The following is a 16,928-nucleotide window of genomic DNA, read 5'->3' on the forward strand; positions in this document are numbered from 1 at the left end:
TTAACATGAGGGTGTTGCATCTTCGAGATGAGAGTGTTACATCTCTAACATGATATTGTTACATCTCCAAATGAGTGAGGGTGTTGCCATGTTTTCTTCTTTCTTTCTTTTTTTTCTTCTTCTTCTTCTTCTATCTTTCTTTCTTTTTTCCTTCTTCTTCTTCTTTTTTCTTTCTTTTCTTCTTCTTTCTTTCTTTCTTTTTTCCTTCTTTTTCTGCTTTCTTTCTGTTTTTCCTTCTTCTTTCTTTCGTTTTTTTCTTCTTTCTTTCTTTCTTTCTTTTTTTTTTTTTTTTCCTTCTTCTTCTTTCTTTTTTTCCTTCTTCTTTCTTTCGTTTTTCTTCTTCTTTCTTTCTTTTTTCTTCTTTCTTTCTTTCTTTTTTTCCTTCTTCTTTTTCTTTCTTTCTTTTTTCCTTCTTCTTCTTTCTTTCCTTTTTTTTTCTTCATTTGAAAAAAATAATATTTTATTTCTTTATAAGGAGGTGGGGGTGTTTCTTTGTTTGTTTCGTTTCGTTTTTTCTAAAACAAGGAAGGAAACAGACTGCATGCTGCGTCAGTGAACACCTCAACAGCAGTCGATCTTCGTCAACATCAAAGAACCCCCCAAAAAACTGACAAACTCCCATAACTGACAGTGGAGAGTGGCTCACGTGGGGATCAACAACATCAACAACTACAACAACAGACACATAGTGGAGTGATGGCCTAGAGGTAACACGTCCGCCTAGGAAGCGAGAGAATCTGAACGCAATCACGGCTCAGCCGCCGATATTTTCTCCCCCTCCACTAGACCTTGAGTGGTGGTCTGGACGCTAGTCATTAGGATGAGACAATAAACCGTGGTCCCCTGTGCAGCACGCACTTAGCGCACGTAAAAGAACCCACGGCAACAAAAGGGTTGTTCCTGGCAAATTTCTGTAGAAAAATCCACGTCACTAGGAAAACCAAATAAAACTGCACGCAGGAAAAATACCCAAAAAATGGGTGGCGCTGTAGTATAGCGACGCGCTCTCCCTGGGGAGAGCAGCCCGAATTTCACACAGAGAAATCTGTTGTGATAAAAAGAAATACAAAATACAAAATACAAAATGCCCAAACATCTCCAAGATGACGTTGTTGCTTCTTATGATTGTTTGTGAAAGCAAGAGGGAGAAGGGATTCGCTGCTACGTCAAAGATATGCGTCACAACAGTGAAACCACGTCATTGTTAGAGAAGAAGAAAAAGACAAAAAAAAAAAAGCTACAAAAACAACAAGGAAAAAAAGGGGAAAATACTTGTCATAAGAGAGTGGCGCACCCACACACAGAGGGGGGTGGGGGGGGGGAGAGAGAGGAAGAGGCAGACAGAGAGAGAGAGAGACGTGAAAAAAAGACATTACATGACACTGACGTTTCCATTGTCCAAATCAGCGTTGAAACCTTTCAGACCAGAAGGTCACAGTGCATTTTCCCGCATATTTTGCGCAGTAGCAATGCACTCGTGTGATGAACACTTAATTAAGTGTATTGAATGGCACACCTCAAATCATTTTCACACCCAGTTCAGTCCAATTACACAGTTCGTTCTATCTTTTGTAGTTCTTCCTGTTAACTTCTCCCTCGATTTTTGTCTCTTTTCCTGTATAAGTCATCCGACCCCAACCCCCACGCGGGCATACACATGTACTACTCCCCACCACCCCCACCCCACCTCCAAACCCGTCTATTATCACTTACTACTGTGTTAAAAGACGTTAAAAGAAAGAAAGAAAACACACAACACACACACACACACACACACACACACACATATATTAATATACATACATACATATATACATATATGCACACACACACACACACACACACACACACACATATATATATATATATATATGTGTGTGTGTGTGTATGTATATATATATGTGTGTGTGTGTGTGTGTGTGTGTGTGTGTGTGTGTGTGTGTGTGTGTACTTTTTTGCAAACATATAAACATAGTGAATGAAGAAATGGATAGATGAATAAATGAACTGATTTGCACTGGGCGCGTAAACAATTCCAAGCTTAGGTTGTATGTCCACAGCGACACACACACACACACACACACACACACACACACACACAACTCCTTGTATAATCCCCCATCCCGTAAAATAGCGGTCTGTTCATGGTCAATAAAAACAGCAGAAGCACAACAATATAACAGTGGGAAATAAAATTTTAAAAAACCTCCCCCATGTGAACTCAGCTCCGCGATGTTATATGCCTCTGCATATTTTTTTTCTCCCGGTTAGAAGAGGCATGCACGTTCATGTACATTTGTGGATAGAGGTGAAGAGTGTAAAATAATGTTTCTCGATTGACAACAGACCAGTATGGTGTCCTTGATTTAAAAGAACTACCTCCCACCCCCCTCTTGCACCACCTACTCTGAAGTATGTTTATTTCTTCAAAAGCAGGGGGAAGGGGAGGGAGTGAAAATCCCGGTGCGTGCATTGGACTCAAACCCATGGACAGACAAGGGTGCAATAGCCGAGTGGTTAAAGTGTTGGACTTTCACTTTGAGGACCCAAAAAAATAAAATGAAATAAAATAACCAAAAGAACGGAGGAAAGGATGCATAATGGTTATGCTTGAGTGAATGAGTGTCTTTCACGTGTTGACGAACATTTGTATAATCAGTATCAGTATCAGTAGCTCAAGGAGGCGTAACTGCGTTCGCCGAGCCAAGTCTATATACGCTACACCACATCTGCCAAGCAGATGCCTGACCAGCAGCGTAACCCAATATAATTATTATATTTGAATGTGATTTTAATAATGTATCTACAGAGAGACAGACAGACAGAGACAGAGACACACAGACAGACAGAGAGAGACAGTGTGTGTGTGTGTGTGTGTGTGTAATGACTCCAAGTCCTGCAGTTTTTGTTTACATGAGAAAGTGGTGAAATGTCCAAAAGCCAGTCCTGGTTCAACATCTAACCTCAAAAACTGATTTTCGCTGGGTGTGGAGGATGTTTAGTAGGAGTGGTACCGCGATTAAAAAATGTCGGAGAGGAAGTCACTAACAAGAGTGTTGTAAAAAAAAAAAATTCTTTGTTCTTTGGTTTGTTTGTTTTTTGTTGTTGTTGTTTGATTTTTTTTTTGGGGGGGGGTTGTTTTTGTTTTTGTTTCTGTTTTTTGGTTGGTGGTTGTTGTCAGTTTGTTTTTGTTTGTTTTTTGTTGTTGTTGTTGTTTTAGGGGGTGGGGTTGGGGTTGTTTTTTGTTTGTTGTTTTTTTTTTGGGGGGGGGGGGGTTGTTGTTTGTTTGTTTTTTGTTGTTTTTGTTTTTTTTGTTTTTTGGGTTTTTTTTCTTTTCTATAGCACATAAATCTTACCGAGCGTGATAAATCGGAGGCGGTCGTCATGTTCAGCACACACACACACACACACACACACAGCCAGCAGAAGCTGAAGAAGCACCGACATCAGTCAGCAAGATGTGCAGACAGAAGGGAGGTGCCGGTGTGTTTCCACACACTGTGTGGACAATCCACGTGACGGACTGAGCTGTGCGCTTCGTCCCCTCTCCAAGAGGAAAGAAAGAGTGCTGACCTTAGGGCACTGCACGTTGTTGTTGGAGGAACTGGTAGCACTCCATAATCAGCAGCCCAGAGTGAATATCAAGGGGTAATAATAATAATAATGGTATTTATATAGCGCTGAATCTTGTGCGTAGACAAATCTAAGCGTTTTCGCACCAGTCATTCTCACGCACGCATAACTCTAAAACGGGTATTCTCTGTGCTTTCGGTTCTTCTTGCTTTTTTCTCTATTTTTTTTTTCTCGTGTGTGTGCGTGTGTGTGTCAAGTGTGTGTGTGTGTGTGTGTGTGGCCTGCGCTCAAACCATGCAAGCTGAATGCATAGACCGCTAATTTCTTGCTCCGACAGGGGAGTTTTGGGTTTGTCTAAACTTTTATATCCATGTCTGTACCCAGCTGCCCTCACTCAGCCCTGGCTGTCAAGGATCCACTAGGCTGAAAACTGTAAGCACACCCGCAAAAAGAAAAGGCGGGTGAATGGGGGGGGGGCGGGGGGGGGGGGGGGTTAGTTTTGGTTGAGATCAGTGTAGTGTGCATTGTTCTGGTCACGTACGTATGTGTAGGTGTGTTCCGGCTGTCCGTGGGTCCTGGTTTGTGGCTGGCCAAGTGCTGGTGTAAAAATATGTCCAAAGCGGCAGCACCTTTTGAAGCTTTTTCTGCTGTTCCAAGATCACGGCTTCGGTCTCTGGGCTCTTTCGTCCTTTGCTGCTTAAAAGATGGTCGAGGGGGTGAGTTGTGTGCGTCCGTTAGAACTTGGGTGATGGGTCGTTTGAAGGAACGGTATGAGTTCTGGTTTGCTTTTGAAGAATGTTATTTCAGCTGTGGTTCTCTCTCTGTCTCTGTCTCTGTCTCTCTCTCTCTGCTCTGTTTGTCTCTCTGTCTGTGTCTGTGTCTGTCTCTGGCGACCTTTATCATTGTCTCTGTGTGTCTCCGGTAAACAGCAGACCTTTAAATATTTTTTTCAGAATTGCTCTGAAAATGATATTATCGAAATGCAGTGTAAATGTTATTCTTACACTCCTGAATGATGCTCTCAAGATCATTATTTGAACAGCTATGACAAATCTTTTTTGAACTTATACACAACTTTACATATGAGTATTTTGAATGGTTTAAGTAAAGGCAACCTTCAGGGTCGCTATACATATATATCTGATTCTGGTTGTTGTGTGGCTGATTATTCTATTCTAATAATCTTCTGTCACTTGTTTTGATTCGTGTGAATTATACGTGGATGAAAGAATTGATTCTGATCATATGCCTGTTAAAACCCGTGTAATATTTCCATTTGTGAATGAAATAATTGTTAAAACACTAGAAAATGAAGACTCGACTGTATCATACACAAGATACTTTGGAACAATAACTACGCAGACGTATTTCATGGATACATTCATATAAGGATAGATAATACAATAAATCTAATAGATACAAATATTTACAGTGCACACACACACACACACACACACACATGCACACGGATTTCTTGATTTTGGGGCTTATTTATTATTGTAACCTACTTGTTTATATTTGAAGGCCGTTTTACATGTCTTTAGTAATTTTTTATAACGAGTGTGAAATGGAGACTGATGGCAGACGCATGGATATTTGATGCAGCTGAGATTGTGTGTTTCTGTGCGTGTTCAAATTAGCTAAATGGCTTATGCATGTCTATATTTGTACTATATAGAATTTAACTGTGTGCCACCACACCAAGCATCTCCATTTAAGGACAATGAATTATCTTCTGAACTTGTCTGGGGATGTGCTTTGAAATGTCTACTTGGCATGAGTAGGTCTGTTTCAGCACTAGTTGTGTACTGAGTGCATGGTATGATTTTCATGTGCAGGTTAATATTGTGCACAGTGTGGTAGCAGTTGAACTCAAAATAGCACTGTCGGTTACAGCTACTGTATGGCTGACTGAACACTCGTTTGGAATTTCAGAGACTGGCCAGTTCTTGTGGCCAAGGGTTGAATTATCTGAGCCCTGGAATGGGAAGGGTGGGAGTGAGGCTGGTATTACTGGCCAAAGCTAGCTTCACCCCTGAGTCCCTGTTGTCCACAGATCACCCCTAAGTCCCTGTTGTCCACAGATCACCCCTAAGCCCCTGTTGCCCACAGATCACCCCTAAGTCCCTGTTGTCCACAGATCATCCCTGATCAGCCCTGAGTTCCTGTTGTCCACAGATCATCCCTGAGTCCCTGTTGTCCACAGATCACCCCTCAGTCCCTGTTGTCCACAGATCACCCCTCAGTCCCTGTTGTCCACAGATCACCCCTGAGTCCCTGTTGTCCACAGATCACCCCTCAGTCCCTGTTGTCCACTGATCACCCCTCAGTCCCTGTTGTCCACAGATCACCCCTCAGTCCCTGTTGTCCACCACCCCTGAGTCCCTGTTGTCCACCACCCCTGAGTCCCTGTTGTCCACAGATCACCCCTCAGTCCCTGTTGTCCACAGATCACCCCTCAGTCCCTGTTGTCCACAGATCACCCCTCAGTCCCTGTTGTCCACAGATCAGTCCCTGTTGTCCACAGATCACCCCTGAGTTCCTGTTGTCCACAGTTTACCCCTCAGTCCCTGTTGTCCACAGATCACCCCTGAGTCCCTGTTGTCCACTGATCAGCCCTGAGTCCCTGTTGTCCACAGATCACCCCTGAGTCCCTGTTGTCCACAGATCACCCCTGAGTCCCTGTTGTCCACAGATCACCCCTGAGTTCCTGTTGTCCACAGTTTACCCCTCAGTCCCTGTTGTCCACAGATCACCCCTCAGTCCCTGTTGTCCACAGATCACCCCTGAGTCCCTGTTGTCCAGATATCACCCCTCAGTGCCTGTTGTCCACAGATCAGCCCTGAGTCCCTGTTGTCCACTGATCAGCCCTGAGTCCCTGTTGTCCACAGATCACCCCTGAGTCCCTGTTGTCCACCACCCCTGAGTCCCTGTTGTCCACAGTTCACCCTCAGTCCCTGTTGTCCACTGATCAGCCCTGAGTCGCTGTTGTCCACTGATCACCCCTGAGTCCCTGTTGTCCACTGATCACCCCTGAGTCCCTGTTGTCCACAGATCACCCTCAGTCCCTGTTGTCCACAGATCACCCTCAGTCCCTGTTGTCCACTGATCACCCCTCAGTCCCTGTTGTCCACAGATCACCCTCAGTCCCTGTTGTCCACTGATCAGCCCTGAGTCCCTGTTGTCCACAGATCACCCTCAGTCCCTGTTGTCCACTGATCACCCCTCAGTCCCTGTTGTCCACAGATCACCCCTGAGTCCCTGTTGTCCACCACCCCTCAGTCCCTGTTGTCCACAGATCCCCCCTGAGTCCCTGTTGTCCACCACCCCTCAGTCCCTGTTGTCCACCACCCCTCAGTCCCTGTTGTCCACAGATCCCCCCTGAGTCCCTGTTGTCCACCACCCCTCAGTCCCTGTTGTCCACAGATCACCCTCAGTCCCTGTTGTCCACAGATCACCCTCAGTCCCTGTTGTCCACAGATCACCCCTCAGTCCCTGTTGTCCACTGATCAGCCCTGAGTCCCTGTTGTCCACAGATCAGCCCTGAGTCCCTGTTGTCCACAGATCACCCTCAGTCCCTGTTGTCCACCACCCCTCAGTCCCTGTTGTCCACAGATCACCCCTCAGTCCCTGTTGTCCACAGATCACCCCTGAGTCCCTGTTGTCCACAGATCAGCCCTGAGTCCCTGTTGTCCACAGATCACCCTCAGTCCCTGTTGTCCACCACCCCTCAGTCCCTGTTGTCCACAGATCACCCTCAGTCCCTGTTGTCCACAGATCACCCCTAAGTCCCTGTTGTCCACAGATCACCCCTCAGTCCCTGTTGTCCACAGATCACCCCTCAGTCCCTGTTGTCCACTGATCACCCTTCAGTCCCTGTTGTCCACAGATCACCCCTAAGTCCCTGTTGTCCACAGATCACCCCTAAGTCCCTGTTGTCCACCACCCCTAAGTCCCTGTTGTCCACAGATCACCCCTAAGTCCCTGTTGTCCACAGATCACCCCTAAGTCCCTGTTGTCCACCACCCCTAAGTCCCTGTTGTCCACAGATCACCCCTCAGTCCCTGTTGTCCACAGATCACCCCTCAGTCCCTGTTGTCCACAGATCACCCCTCAGTCCCTGTTGTCCACAGATCACCCCTCAGTCCCTGTTGTCCACAGTTCACCCCTCAGTCCCTGTTGTCCACCACCCCTGAGTCCCTGTTGTCCACCACCCCTAAGTCCCTGTTGTCCACAGATCACCCCTGAGTCCCTGTTGTCCCCACCACCCCTAAGTCCCTGTTGTCCACAGATCACCCCTCAGTCCCTGTTGTCCACTGATCACCCTTCAGTCCCTGTTGTCCACTGATCACCCTTCAGTCCCTGTTGTCCACAGATCACCCCTGAGTCCCTGTTGTCCACAGATCACCCCTCAGTCCCTGTTGTCCACAGATCACCCCTGAGTCCCTGTTGTCCAGGAACAACCCTTTTGTTGCCGTGGGTTCTTTTACGTGCGCTAAGTGCATGCAGCATACGGGACCTCGGTTTATCATCTCATCCGAATGACTAGCGTCCAGATCACCGCTCAAGGTCTAGTGGAGGGGGAGAAAATACCGGCGGCTGAGCCGTGATTGGAACAGCGCGCTCAGATTCTCTCGTTTCCTAGGCGGACGTGTGTGTGTGTGTGTGAGTGTGGTTTGGATGGCGTAATTGTGTGTGTGTGTGAGTGGAGATCATACTTCTTTTTTAATTTATATCTCCCTTTTTTTGTGATTGTGTGTGTGCATGGTTTGGTTTAGGGGGTGTATCAAATTTATATAATGATTATTCTTTTTGTCAAGTTTTCACGGTTTGGGAGAGTGAGCATGTCTAGCGTGATAATAACCATGTCACTGGGTGTCAAGGGTTTGCCGTCTGGCGACAGTTTTGGATTGTTTTCTCTAATATCACTAGACAGTGAAAAGACCTTAAACTAATGAATGAAAGAACACACACACACACGTGCGCGCACACACACACACAGATAAAAACAACATGAAACAATTCAATGCCTTTGCAGCAAACAACACAGAGAGAGAGAGAGGGACACACACACACACACACACACACACACACACACACACTGATTAAGAATGTTTTTTTTTTTTAGAGGCCTAAAATAAAAAAAAAGTGCATGACTGTTACTGGAGTGCTGGTCCTCCATTAGTGGTTCATATACTGCCCACCCCCCTCCCCCCACACCCCCAACCCCCAGCCCCCAAGTCCCCACCCCTTCAACCCCACTCCCACCCAGCTATCAACAGCAGGAGGCGCAGAGATCAGATTTACTGACCCAACACTGCAGGTGTCTTATCTCTCAGCCTGGTCGACGCCAGAATATATATCATGAGAATACACAGCCTTTGTGAAGTAGGTAGTTCCCAAACCGAAATGGACCCACTGCATCAAGAATTAATCTTGATCTCCCCCATGATCAGTCATCGTCATCGTTGAAATATGGAAAAGAAATTGTCCCAAGTTCTTGGGAACAAAAACAAAACAAAACAAAAAAAAGAATGTTGTCCACCATCATCATCGTTGAAATATGGAAAACAAAATGTCTCAAAGTTCCCGGGACCCTCCCCCCCCCGCCCCAGTTCCTCCCCCCTCCCCCCGCCCCAGTTCCTCCCCCCTCCCCCCTCACCCCCCCCCCAAAAAAAAAAAAAAAAGTTGTCCCCACTTTATTCCAAAACGACTCAAGTGATGCTCCTGTGTTGGTCGTCGAAGCGCTGGCCCCCTCCTTTGCCGCAGCAGGCGCAGAACTGGTGCCAGAAAGACTTGTAGCCCTGCTTGACCCGCTTGTTGCTGACGCCGTACACAATGGGGTTGACGCAGCTGTTGCTGTAGCCCAGCAGCAGGGTGAACATGTCCGGGGGGCGAGGCAACGCGTTCGGAGCGAAGACCGACAGGAACATGGTGATGCAGAAAGGGAACCAGCACACCAAGAACACCACCACCACCACCATCAGCATCAACGCCAACTGGAACTCCTCTGCACGCCGTTTCTCTTTCTTCTTCTGCTGCTGTCTCTGGTAAGCGGAGGAGGAAGGGGAATGAGAGAGGGGGGAGGGGGAGGGGCTTTTCCTGGTGACAGGTGAGCTTTGTTGACTCGCATCCTGCATCATTGAAGACGTGGTAGCCATGCTGGAAGAAGCCAAAGCTGAGTCAGACCACGGACCTATTTTGAGATCCGCGGGGTCCGTCTCCTCGCTCTGACTAGCGGAACAGAAAGAGGAAGAATCTGCCTGGCCAGTCATCGTGGTCAGTTCAGACACAGCATGATCGTCGTCACCCACTGGCTCCGACCCACCCCCGACCCCCACGTCCAGCAGTAATGGCGGCTGTGCAGAATTCGATGATACGTTCTCCCCGTCCACTGAGGAACTCGTAGTCTCCTTATCTGCGGGAGTGACCACTACCTGGACAGACACATCCTGCGGACGTCTCCTCATAGGACGTTTGTTGCCGGCAGACCCCTCTGCAGCGGAGGAGCTGCTCGGTTGCCAGGAGCTGCTGTGACTCTGCTGCTGCAGCTGCTGCAGCTTCTTCTGGCTCTGGCGGTAGGTCTGCAGGATGCGGACGTTGCAGAAAGTCATCATGGACAGAGGACCCCCGAAGCAGACGACGATCATGAAGAAGGTGTAGGAGATGGAGGAAGGCCAGTCACTGAAGCAGAAGGACTGGCGGGGCAGGTAGTCGTAGCGGCACCAGCCCAGCAGAGGGGGGCTGGAGAGAGCTGCCGACAGGCACCACACACCTGCAATAACACACCTTTTGGTCAGGAGTTATCATGGGTGTGTGTGTGTGTGTGTTGGGGGGGGGTACGCTTTTTTTTTTCTTTTTTTTTTCTTTTTTTTTTTTTGCACATACAAGAACATTGGATATAGCAGAACATGAAACGATACGATATGGTTCAACAGGAAAATACCATATGATACGATCAAGTACTATACAATATATTACCACATTGTGATTCAGGTGACCATAACCCCCCCACCCTGGTGGGGAGGGGTTGGGGGGTGGAAGCGATTTTCATTATGCTTTCCCGACTCGGAGAGTTTGATCAGCTGCCATAAAAAAACACCTGTCTGCCAAAATGAAATATGGTATGAATATACCAGGATTTGGTTACAAATACCCTGTTTTTGTAATGTGTCGAAAGCGTGTGATCAACAAGATCATCAAGATGCTCACTTGTGTCCTCAAAGAGTTCCTTTGCACTTAGTGAGACTTAAGAAATTGTCCCAGAAGAAGTCTCTACAGAGCTTCACACACCAGGATTGTTGTGTTTCCCGGCAACAAACGCTTCAGTGGAGCCCGCAGTGCGGTTGCTGAACTGAACAATGCCTCTAAAGGCCGTTCCTCTCATGGGGTTTCCGAGACTATCAGGGAAAGAACAAGTGAGACACTCCACGAAGCACAACGTTCGCTCTGGGGCTGTTTGTTTTGCCAAAAGGTCATTGGTGCTTTCATTGCAACTGCAATGTCAAACGTGACAAAGGCATACTCCTGACCCAGTTGTCTGGTTACATCCAGTGACATCTGCAGAAAGTATTGCACGGTTACACAGTCTGTGATAGTATGAACCACAAGTTGCACAGTCAATTATTTACTGCTCTTGCACAATGATCAGATTCGTCCTAGTGAGTGACACCCACCCTTTCTATCCTGGAATTCATTGCTGACAGAAGACGTGTAGATATCTGGTCAGAATCTACCTGAAGTGGTACATAGCAGAACATCTGCAGACTCTCTAGTAGGGGAACGAGTGTCAACAATGTTTAGTACAGGCTCCACATTATCATTTGTGAAACATGGCTGGAGCTCTGGAGCCTGACGCTCAAGGCTAGGTGTGTGTGTTTGTTTTATCGAAATTTCAAAAGTGGATATGGTAGAGAAAAATATATAAGTCAAATGCCTGATAATTACGTTATCAGTTTCTTCAGATTTCGAAGTAGTAATCATAAGCTGGAAATAGAAACAGGGAGACACAAAGGCATACCACGAGAGTTACGGCTTTGTAAGGTTTGTAACATGTCTGTGATTGGTTGGTGATGAGTTTCATTTTATAATGGAATGTCCCAATTATGATCAGTTACGAAATAGATATGTTCCTAAAAAATATTTGTCTCCAAAATCGGTTTTTAATTTTTGTAATATGCTCAAAGGAGGCAAAAAAGAGTCATTTTAGCTGTAAGTAAGATGATTAGATTTGCAAATGTTGTCTAGTTATACTTTTGGAGTTAAAAGACATTTGTGTTTTCTCAACTTTTATGTGACATTGTTGTGTATTTGGAAATGTTTGTTCTGGGCATGAAAAGTTTATTTTGCAGTAATCCTCCATACTCCAATAGGAGTGAAAGGATAATTAAAACCTGAAACTTGATGAAAGCTGTGTGCTACTGAGCACCTGTCTGGGCCTCGATTCCAGAGTTTCATGTCACTTCTGGAATGGCAGTTCCATGTGTTGAACGTGCTATGACAGACCCTGTAAATCAACATTATATCTGCAGAAGTGAAGAATCACGTTATCAGGAGAGTTTCTTTCTGGCAGCAAGCTACTGCTTTGATGCAACTGCAGTTTCAAGTCCAGGGGCACAACTTCAGACACAGTGGCCAGAGTGATTCCAAATGCTGACATGTTCAGCCCTTCCTGTTCGATGGCGAACTGCAGTGGCCAGAACGATGTGCTTTGGCATTTCCACTTTCTGTGACAGCACAATATCTTGCAAAAAGGAAAAAGATATTTGTCAATCCCAAAAAGGGCCTCAGCGTCAGGGATTCACCATGTCTAATGGCTTGACCCATCTGCAAAATTTACATTGGTGAAAATTGCCGTGTGCCAATGGATTTGTGGGCGATGTTCATTGAGGATTAAGGGTTGTAAGAACCTTCCCTCCACTTAGGAACAGTCTATTTTAGACAGGAGGATTCCGACAGAGTTGCTAGCGTTGGGTTTTCAACCGGTCGGCAGAACGTTCTGGGGCAATCCAGTGAGAAGATCAGTCATCACTTTGGTGGTCTAGCGAGAGGATGTCCAATCAAAGACGCTGATCCAAAATGGCATAAGCTGTTCAGTGTCACGGATGTTGTTAGCAGAGTTTTAGCTGTTCTTTCTCTTGGGTTCAGTGAAGAGACGTGAAGGTTAAGCTTGCAATGAGTTCGTGGTGTGCAAAGTATGCCTTGAATTGTTGTAGACATGTGATTTAAGGAGTGTGGTATTTTGCTTTGGAGGAGATTAAGTGGATTCTACTTCAAATCTGTTTCTCCATACTCAATGTCTGTAAGTACCCTATAATTAATTTTCGCTCATTGGGTTGAAGCAAGTTTACTGCCTAGTCGACGTAAGTTCCACAAGTGGTTTTGAAATGCAGACTAATCTATATGGTTAGATCTATGTTTTAACAGTGACGTTCACTGTTAAGATAATTACAGTTCAGTTGGAGCTGTTGAGTTTGATCAGTATGAGACTGAGTGCTGTCTGGTCAAGTAGATGTGCGACGATTTAGATCTGTTCGGTTTCAGATCTGCAGTTGTGATCATCAGCACTGGTGTTAGTCAATGTGAGAACGGCTGCTGTCTGGTCAAGCAGAGGTTCGACGGTTTAGAACTCTTGGGTTTCAGGTCTGTAGCTGTGGTTATCAGCACCCGTATAATTTTCTGTCTTCGAATAAACGTTTCAGGGTCAGTTTCTGTCCAGGCTGAAGTTCCCATTCTGTTCTAGAGGGATTGCTTGGGCAGAGGTCAACAGTGTCTGGATCTTTCTGCGTGTAACATGAGGTGTGGCTCTTGTGGAAGCTGAATACAATGGTGATCGAACCTGATCTCTATTCTTTAAATCTGTGGAATAACCTTTCCTATGACACCATCAATGCACCATCGGTAAACGCCTTCAAAAATCACATTGACAAAAAGTTTAAGGACCATGTATTTTCCACAGAGTTAAATCTTTATTGAGCTGTAGGTAAATGTAGTATACACTATGCCTGATTTAAACAAGGGTCTGTTCACAACAAGTGATCAAAAAGCACATAAATGGACACTGATTATGAGGGCAAAAGGCTTTTCTGTGATTCTGTGAATATATGTTTACAGTACTGCACTACAGTTTCGTGTGTTAAATTATGTTACTTGGTAAAATGATTGGAAATGTATAACGGGCGTAAAAATGGCTCCACTATATCACTGGTTATGCTAGCAGGGTATTAAGTGGGGCTGTGTGTCTGCTTGTCTCACACGAGTTATTTTTGTTTTTAGATGGGCGGATTACATCTCACATTCATTAAAAAAAAAAAAAAAAAAAAAAAACATTTAGTATACAGTACCCCTGTTTAATGGGCTCGGCAAGTAAAGAGGGGATGTGTTCCAGTACTGGGGACTTAGTGAAGTGCTAATGTGCAGATCTCCTTGGGGCCCATATCCTTGGTGGACCACTGTACATGTTGGGGGGGAGGGGGGGAGGGGCTGCTAAGAACTGACTGGTCAGGTGCTGTGGAGCTGACCACAGCAGTACCAGTCAGGATCCGAGAGGGTTGGCTTCTCTGGATTATGGGTTGCTGTCCATCTCCAGCAACATTGGAAATGAGCTGAGTGACTATTATTCCCTCCCCTATCCCCGGTTTATCAACTCAACCAAATGACTAGCATTCAGACCACCACTTAAGATCTAGTTGAGTTGTTAGATTTATCCATGACAATTTCACACACACACACACACACACACACACACACAGAATCTGTACTGTGCGTGCCTGCTTTCATGCACACACAAACCTGCGACGCATGCATGCAGTTGAGGTGGGGGATCCGTGTATGGGAATCGAACCCGCGGACATGTCTGACATCGTCTAAGACTCTGCTTCTAAGACACGGGACTTGGTGCTGAACAAGTGACGTCATGTTACAACGACATGTGAGAACACGTGACGTGTCATACTCTCCCGCTCTTCGCCTTGAAGACCTGAGATGGTTGGCAAACATGACGTCAATACATTAACTGACATCGACCTGACGTAATGATTATACGCCACTGACAGAAAATGAGGTCACATATGTGATGACGTACCGAAGGACATGAGGAGCATCCTGGGAAGGGTGTAGAGGCGGTTGTAGTGGTGGGGCCGGCAGATCTTGACGTAGCGGTTGATGCTGATCAGCCCCAGAGACATGACGCTGCTCACCAACGTCACCATGTTGAGGAATGCCGTCACTGTGCACATCCCTTCTCCCAGCACCCACCTGCATACACGGCGGGTACGATACGATACGACACAATACGATACGACACGATACGATACGACGCGACACAATACGATACGATACGATACTATACGATACGATACGATACGACACGATACGATACGACACGACACGACACGATACGATACGATACGATACGATACGATACTATACTATACGATACGACACGATACGATACGATACGACGCGACACAATACGATACGATACTATACGATACGATACGATACGACGCGACACAATACGATACGACACGACACGATACGATACGATACGATACGAATCACTTGCCACACAGCTCTAACAAATCTAAAAGACAAATGCTATTCTAGTATCAATACTTAACAATTTACCTGACGTTCTTTTCTTAGATTTCACAAAAGCTTTTGACGTTATCAATCATGACTTTTTAAAAAAATCATCATTCTATAGATTATCTCACAGGGCATAGGTATTGATTTCATCCTTTCTTTCAAACAGGCAAAATGCAACAAGTATTCTCTTTAAATACAAAGACTTCCAAACAAATTTGGTATCACACAGGGTTCAGACTTTGGCCCTCTGTCGTTTTCCTTGTACATAAATGATCAACTTTTATTCATAGAAACACACTGCGAAATGCCTGCTGATGACATCACTTTCGATAGGAGCAATACTAATGATCAGTAGGTTTCTCTTACCATGCAAGAAAAAATTAACATTTTTGTTAAATGGACTCAACCGATTCATATGGCTCTTCATCCTTTAAATAAAGTACCTTAAAGACGACTACCACAAGGCAAAAACGTCAAGGCGTACGCACGCACGCACGCACGCATTCTCTCTCTCTCCCTCTCTCTCTCTCTCTGTCTCAGTCTCTCTGTCTCTCTCTCACACACTTTGCCATTTAGATATAAAGCATTTATCATAGTAGTTAATGACCCTTTACCTCCCCCCCTCCCCACTCCACACACACACCCATACTAACCCGTATACACATACAATCAGAATCACACCCCACGCCGAACACACCCCAACCACATACACACATACACACACACACACGCATTTAACATACACAAACCCACCAACCACCAACTACCCCCACTCACACATACCATCACACACACCCCCACCCTCACCCCACCCCCACACATACAACATACACAAATATTAATACACCAATACAGCTACTTCCCACCCCTACATACAATCGCACACGAATCACACACCCCTTTCCCCCCCTCCCCTCCCCCCCCCCCCCCGCCAACCCACCAACCCACCAACTACCACAACCCCTACCCCTCCCTCTCCCCCCACCAACCCCCCCCCCCCTCCCCACACACACACACACAATCACCCCGCACGCACGCACTCTCCCCCCCCCCCCCCCATACGGCACACACAAACACAAATCACCCCCACCCCCACCCCCGCCACCCTCCCACACACACACACACAGACCTGCCAGAAGCGATGGTCCCAACCGTGATGGGCATGCTGAAGAAGGACACCAGCAGATCAGCCAGGGAGAGACACAGCAACAGCAACATGGCCGACTGCTGACGTAAAGACCTCGTTCCCAGAATCACCACCCACAGGGACAAGTTCGACAATCCCGACACAAGGGAGATCAGTCCCAGCACTGTGGCCTCGATGATTTTCTCCACCTCTGGAATCTCACTGCTGTATTTGTCATCACTGCTGGAGCTGATGGCAGTAAGAGCACTGCTGGTTCTGGAGCTTTCGTTAGCGACTCTGCTGATACTGCTTCCATTCATCTTGGTATAGTTTTAGGGGTTCTGTTGGTTTGGGGTGCGGGGGGGGGGGGGGATTGTTTTTTTGTGGGGGGGGCGGGGGGGGGGTTCAGTTTCTATTTCGTTTTGTTGTTTTCTAGAACATTATAAATCCCCCCAAAAAATATTTGAAACGTCTTCATTGAAATGTTTATTGATTTCAGGAGGATTCTGTTTTGTTTGATTTTACGTCTTATGTACTGGTGATCGTTGACATCTAGATTCAGTATTCATTTTCACATTTGAATGCCATCTTTCAAAGACGAATGAAATATGAAGCAAGAGAATAACTCGCAGCGCTAAAA

General features: G+C 46.0%; 1 protein-coding gene across 1 annotated transcript; it reads right to left on the bottom strand.

Moving 5' to 3' along the window:
- Positions 1-9,287: 9,287 nt before the first annotated feature.
- On the bottom strand, positions 9,288-16,608 carry LOC143301758 (histamine H1 receptor-like). The gene is made up of 4 exons (XM_076616146.1): positions 16,292-16,608; positions 14,657-14,829; positions 9,705-10,348; positions 9,288-9,620 (listed from the first exon to the last, which is right to left on the bottom strand). The coding sequence occupies exons 1-4, from the start codon at positions 16,606-16,608 to the stop codon at positions 9,288-9,290; spliced, it is 1,467 nt and encodes a 488-aa protein (XP_076472261.1).
- Positions 16,609-16,928: the final 320 nt, after the last annotated feature.

Source organism: Babylonia areolata, chromosome 28, assembly GCF_041734735.1.
Source record: "Babylonia areolata isolate BAREFJ2019XMU chromosome 28, ASM4173473v1, whole genome shotgun sequence".
NCBI classification, from domain to species: domain Eukaryota; kingdom Metazoa; phylum Mollusca; class Gastropoda; order Neogastropoda; family Buccinidae; genus Babylonia; species Babylonia areolata.

Bases quoted from the DNA above. Each gene is read 5' to 3' on its own strand.
- LOC143301758 (XM_076616146.1), bottom strand. From the start codon at position 16,608: ATGAATGGAAGCAGTATCAGCAGAGTCGCTAACGAAAGCTCCAGAACC. The intron at 10,349-14,656 runs GTACGTCATCAC...GTGTTATTGCAG, and splicing joins GATGCTCCTCATGTCCTTCG to GTGTGTGGTGCCTGTCGGCA. The intron at 9,621-9,704 runs GCGAGTCAACAA...TCCGCTTACCAG, and splicing joins CGTCTTCAATGATGCAGGAT to AGACAGCAGCAGAAGAAGAA.